The sequence below is a fragment of the Meleagris gallopavo genome, chromosome 29, assembly GCF_000146605.3.
Source record: "Meleagris gallopavo isolate NT-WF06-2002-E0010 breed Aviagen turkey brand Nicholas breeding stock chromosome 29, Turkey_5.1, whole genome shotgun sequence".
Taxonomy (NCBI): domain Eukaryota; kingdom Metazoa; phylum Chordata; class Aves; order Galliformes; family Phasianidae; genus Meleagris; species Meleagris gallopavo.
Genome location: NC_015039.2, coordinates 3,506,512 through 3,512,275, shown reverse-complemented (window position 1 = coordinate 3,512,275; position 5,764 = coordinate 3,506,512). Strand labels below are relative to the sequence as shown.

The window sequence follows — 5,764 nt, the reverse complement described above, 5'->3', positions numbered from 1 at the left end:
GCGCGGGGACACCCGGATCTCTGCAGAGAGCACTGAGGGGGGGAATGCTGAGCCAAGGAAATCCCATAGTGCAGAGATCTGCCCCTGGGAGGGACGGGGGAGATCAGGGGTCAGCAAAGCAGAGATCTGCCCCTGGGAGGAACAGGGGGGATCAGGGGGGAGCAAAGAGGAGATCTGTCCTTGGGAAAGTCAGGGGGGGTTAGGGGGGAACAAAGCAGAGATCTGCCCTTGGGAGGAACAGGGGGGATCAGGAGTCAGCAAAGCAGAAATCTGCCCTTGGGAGAGTCAAGGTGGGTCAGTGGGGAGCAAAGCAGAGATCTGCCCTTGGGAGGAACAGGAGGGGCCAGGGGTCAGCAAAGCAGAAATCTGTCCCTGGGAGAGTCAGGGGGGGTCAGGGGGGAGCAAAGAGGAGATCTGCCCCTGGGAAATGGCCACCCCCCCTGTGGAGCAGCAGAGGATGAAGCTGAGCTCTGGGGGGGCTGCGAAGCGCATCACACGTCAGGCAGCTCTCGTCAGCCCTGCGCGGTCCGTGGAGAGTCTGGGGGTGTCCCGCAGTGCTGAGAGCCCGAAGGCAGAGATCTGCCCTTGGGAGACCCTGGGGAGCTCCGGGGGGAGAGAGGAAATCTGCCCCTGGGAGGGGGCTGCTCCCCCATCTGATAAAGAGGAACTGAGAGAGGCCCAGGAAGGCGCATCGGGAGCGAGCAAAGGCGCTGCTGCACGTCGGGGTCTGCAGAAAGAGAGGGCAGAAAACGTGTCTGCAAAGCAGAGAAGCAGTGCAGAACGTGAGGCTGTGTGCCCCTGGGAGAGCGCAGAGCTCCGCGCGGTGAGGGGTCAGGGGTCCAGAGCCAGGGATAAAGCTGAGATCTGCCCCTGGGAGGAAGATTTGGAGGAAGGAGCCCTGGGGAAGGCGAAGAGCCTGGGTGATTCCAGAGCTGCAGGGATGGGGAGCAGCGAACGTGGGGCTGTGTGCCCCTGGGAGAGCGTGGGGGCAGAGGAGCCAGCCCTGAGCGAGGCAATGGGGAAGGAAGGATCCAGAAAGCGTGAGAGCGCAGAGAACAGAGCTGCCATCTGCCCCTGGGAAGCAGCAGAGCCCGGTGCTGGGCAGGAGAGCCGCAGCCCTGGAAAGCAGCCCAAGGGAGCAGCCCCTGCTGGGGTCAGGGAGCACCGGGCGCTGTGCCGCATCCTGCCTGCAGCACCGGGGCGAACTCACACAGCCCAGCGGCACAGCGGGCCCAGCACAGCTGAGGTCTGTCCCTGGGAAGCTGAGGAGGGTCCGGCAGCCCCCAGCAGCCCAACCCAGGGAGTGGTTGCTGTGTGCCCGTGGGAGAACGGCCCTGGGGAGGGTGAGAGGGACGCAGGAGGGTCCAGCGCTGATGTCTGCCCGTGGGACCATGAGTAGAACTCAGCTCAGCCCTGGGGTGCAGGGAGCTGCCCACACTGTATGGATGGGGATGGAAGTGTCAAACAAAGCCACGGTGCTGCAGTGACCGCCGGCCAGGATGGGCACCCACAGCAATGGGGCAATGATGCTGTCTGGGTCAGAGATCCAGGCTCTGAACTGTTTGGGCATCACAGAGGTCCGGAGCTGAATGGCATCAGGGCCCCGAGCACCGTGGGGCTGTGGTTCATGCTCCGTCATGAGCTCAGGGGGAGGCAAAGCAAGGGCAGCTGCAGTGCAGCGTGGAGGAGAGCAACTGCCCAGAGCCCAGCACTGCTGGATGTGGGGCTCATCCCACCATCCCTTCTCCATTTGCTTCCTCTCTCCTTGGGAGAAGCACCAAATATCTTCAGCACCAAATATCTGTCACCCACTCGTGTAAGGAAGCGTACAGATAGGAAATAAATGTTTACCCTGAGTGCTCACAGTGGCTGATTGATGGGGGTACGCTCAGGGATGAGCTGCAGCAGAAAGCGGAGAGGCTGTAAAGCAAGCCCAGAAACAGCAGTGCTTAAATCACAGCAAATATCACAGTCCAAATATCAGCAAAGGTGCTGGGGAGACAACACTAGACTGGAAAGAAATGCTGCTCTCCTGGAAAATACACTCCTTTAGTTCAAAACCTGAGCAGGAGAGCTGAGCCCATGGTTGAGTCTGAGCCACATCCACCAACCAGGCAGCTCACACTATTCCTGCTCCCAGCCCCACTGCCATGTGCTGCAGCACTGCCTCTCCTCGGCTCATGAGCTCATGCTGTGGGTTCCTCCAGGAGAGGCAGACAGATTGTGACACCCCCAATTAACCAAGAGATGATGGGGATTCCAACTCCGGCTGCTCTCCTAGCAGAGCGTGACAGCAACACAGAACAGCACCCACAAGTAACACCGGGTGAGTGCACAGGCGTGAGGCTTTCAGACACGCAGCCTGCAAAACCAGACGTCACAACGTCCACAGGATGGTGCCAGTCACCCACTAAGGACATGTGAGACTCCTGAGCGCCTGCAGCCAGTGCTTCGGAACACAGCAGCCGTGAGAAGTGCTGCCTTCTGATGTTAACTGACACAAACACTGAGCTTGTGAATCACAAGTTTTATGGAAGTGTTTGGCTTGACCAGCAACAAGCACGTGTTCAGCAGGACTCCAACTGCAGCATCCACCCAGGAGAAACCAATTCAAAGCGTGCTTGTTGCTCTTCTGGTAAAATAAAATAACCTGAAATTTGTGCAGATGGGGGAAGAATGGGAAAAGAAATCACCAACAGCTTCTGCTGCAGACTTTAATGAGTCCCCCAGGTGTATCCTGTACCCCACATCTGCCCAGATGTGTGCTGACAGCAGCTCTTGCCGTGCAAGCACAGAGGTCAGCCGGGAGAGCAGCCCCACAGCTCTTAGAGCTCACATGAACACCTCCCAAGTCCCTCTTGCTCCTTTTTTAAGGCAGTTTCTCAGTGCCTGGAGTCCATTTCTGAAGCTGCTTTGTTCGCTGACTGCTCACTGAAGGCACAGCTACGTCCGCCCTGCTGCCTCCACAGACATTCCCTGCTTTGTCCACGCAGGGTTGTTTGCACTTCTCTCTGTGTACAGGCTCTGAAATTCTCTACTTCATTTCCTCATACTCTTGTGAGGGATCCAAGGTTGGGCCAGGAATCATCACCGTCTGAAACAGCAAGGACAAAAATCAGCGTGACGTGCAGCTGTAATAAGAGCACGAGAAAGGGTGAGCAGAGGGTCAGGGCAGTGCCACTGCCTTGCACAGGAGGACGGCCTGATTTTAGGAACAAAGGAAGACAGAGCACCTGCAGTTTGCAGACACAGGCCATGCCATTCCTCGTGGCCTTACCTTCACAATGGGGTCCTTTGGTGGAGCCCACTCTGGGACGATCTTGCCGTGCATCCTCCACGTGCCATACGGGTTGACCAAGTACCTCTCAAACACAACATATTCCAGAACATCCTTGGGCAGCTGCTCCCCACCGTACATCAGCCTCCCAAAGCGGTCATAGATGGCCAAAGTCTGCAAACAGAAAGATGCACTGAGCTGGAGTCAGCTGGGAAAGGCAGGAGGGAGGAGGGGACGTACCTGCCTGCTGTGCATCCGCACCGTCACCTGCCCGTACAGATTGCCCCGGTTCACAATGCTGGTGCATCGAACGTGAACCACTCGTGGAGGCTCCAGTGACTCCACGAAGCTCCACCGGATGGTTTTGTACCTGTTGCCACGGACCATGTCCTAGAAAGCAAAAAAAATAAGTCAGCACCAACTTCTGTGTGTATGAAGTGATGTATGGGTGTGAATTGAAGAAGCAAACTGCTATATGCGGGTGCTGAATGAATGCTGCATTATTACTCAGACTTGTGCTTTGCTTTCCTACTTTGTCTTTACTGTATTTGTGTGAGAGAAAAAAAAAAAAAGAGATAATTTCTAATCTCTTCCACAGTCTTTTCTCTAAACCCAATCAAGGAACTGTAACACCCAGATCAACACCTACCGGGTAGCAGCGCTCTGTTACCAGGGAGTGAAGTTTCTGCTTGTTAAAACTGCAAGTGAAACACACCCAGTTACTCAAATACACGCATTGTGAAAAGGCTTACTCACAAATTCCTGCTTCTCCAGAAGATTCGCAACCCATTGGCAAAGCAGAAGAAGTGAGATTCTCAGCTATGACCTCAGCACGAAGTCAGAACACAAGCTGGTTAAAAGACTGCAGGGGAAGACATGATGACATCCTTTGGAAGCCAGCTGTGGCCTAAATCCTCTATTGATGTTTGGAATTGTAACCGAGGATGATGCAGTTTTAAAACGTGTTCTATTACTAGAAAGTGGAGCAAATCAGTGGAGTATCCCTGTGGCACAATGCTGAGCAGCCCTGAGCACACACTCATCTGCTGACAACACCCAGTGGTACAACAGCTTATCTCCTTTTCAAGTCAGGTCAAGATAAATTTTCTGCAACTTGAACTTCACTACGAAAAGCAAAAGTATCTCCCAAACCACCAATGCCACCTCCTGTTCAAACAGATGAGGGCAGCAAAAGATAAAGCACTTGTTGCAAATGAGATACAAGGATACAAAGACAAGAAAACCAGAGCGTGTGAGCAAAGAGAAGCAAGTCCTACGTAACCCCATTGGTCAGAATGGGTCTTACTTTGCCAGGCTGTTGTGAGCTTCAACATATATCTCCTGTGCCATCTCTGGGAAAGTTTTAGTGCTGAAATTTGGATCGTGATCCTTTACTTTCCGCAGGCTGAAAAGACATGGAAAACCTCTGAGCAAATGAAAAATGTCTTCTCTGTGTTTCAGACGATGACAACTGCATTACTCAGTTGAAGTGCAAGACAAAACTGAGCAAAACTTCAGCACTGCAGACTAATTGAAAAGGAGGTACATACGCTAACTGAGAGGCAGCAGTCTGCTTCAGCTTCTCCATTCTTTGCTTCAGCCCTTCTTTGGACAGGGAAGTCATGCGGGCATCACCCTCAGGAGGGACATAAGGGTCTATAATACTGGCTGCATGAGAGAAAAGGGAGTCAGGAGGGGAATCAAGGAGACAAAGAGGCAGCACCTCGGTTGATGGGGGCCAGAGAAGCAGGATTGAAAACATTTGTAGGATAAAATAAGAGCACTGGGATAAATAATGGGGGACCTCTCACTGCTGACAAGCTGTGCTACACTGCCTGCTCTCACTGCCTGCTCTCCTTCTCTTCCATGCAGCCCTGAGGTATGAGGATAAGACAATCAGCAGCAGGGAGCACGGCCTCCCATGCTATTCCTGGTCCCTGGGTACAAAGGGGCCAACAGGAGACACAGGGCTGACAGCACCAGGGCAGCTGCTATCACTCCCCCAGGACAGAGCAAGTGATTCAGTTTGCTGCATGCAGATACTGTCAGTGCAGTCACAATACTCCTAGTCTGCCTTAGTTGTGTCCTTTAGAAGAGACCAAAGCAAACTGCCACCTGTGCAGGCCAAGTAAAAGGCCCGTTCCATGCGATCCTCGGGAAGCGTTCTGCTCAAGGACTGCAGCCTCTTCTCCTTCTCTTCAGGGGGCAGCTCCCGGGCCCATTCAGGGACAAAAAGTCTCCGCTTCGTCCTCACAGGGACAATGAGGCAGGGTGGAACGGCTCTGGGGGGACGGAGCAGTGATTCCACAGCCTAAGGGAGAAACAACAGAGCATGGGCTGAGCCCAAAGGGCAAGAAACAACACCAACACAGTGAGAGATTTCCCTTCTCGCCTCCAGAGCACAGAAATGTCATCATCACCTCACACAGAACCGGGCTGGGAGGGGGAAACCACAGCCAAGGGAACAGGGAAAGGGAGGGGGGAAGG

The 5,764-nt window shown here is 54.2% G+C and overlaps 1 protein-coding gene across 1 annotated transcript; it reads right to left on the bottom strand.

The window, feature by feature from the left end:
- Positions 1 to 2,700: 2,700 nt before the first annotated feature.
- On the bottom strand, positions 2,701 to 5,588 carry MRPL45 (mitochondrial ribosomal protein L45; the record flags this gene model as incomplete). Its single annotated transcript, XM_010724623.1, has 7 exons — positions 2,701 to 3,094; positions 3,278 to 3,451; positions 3,518 to 3,667; positions 3,927 to 3,975; positions 4,584 to 4,682; positions 4,828 to 4,945; positions 5,393 to 5,588. Coding segments are annotated over 7 exons (846 nt in total), but the record flags the coding sequence as incomplete, so codon positions are not given.
- Between the last annotated feature and the right edge of the window lie 176 nt (positions 5,589 to 5,764).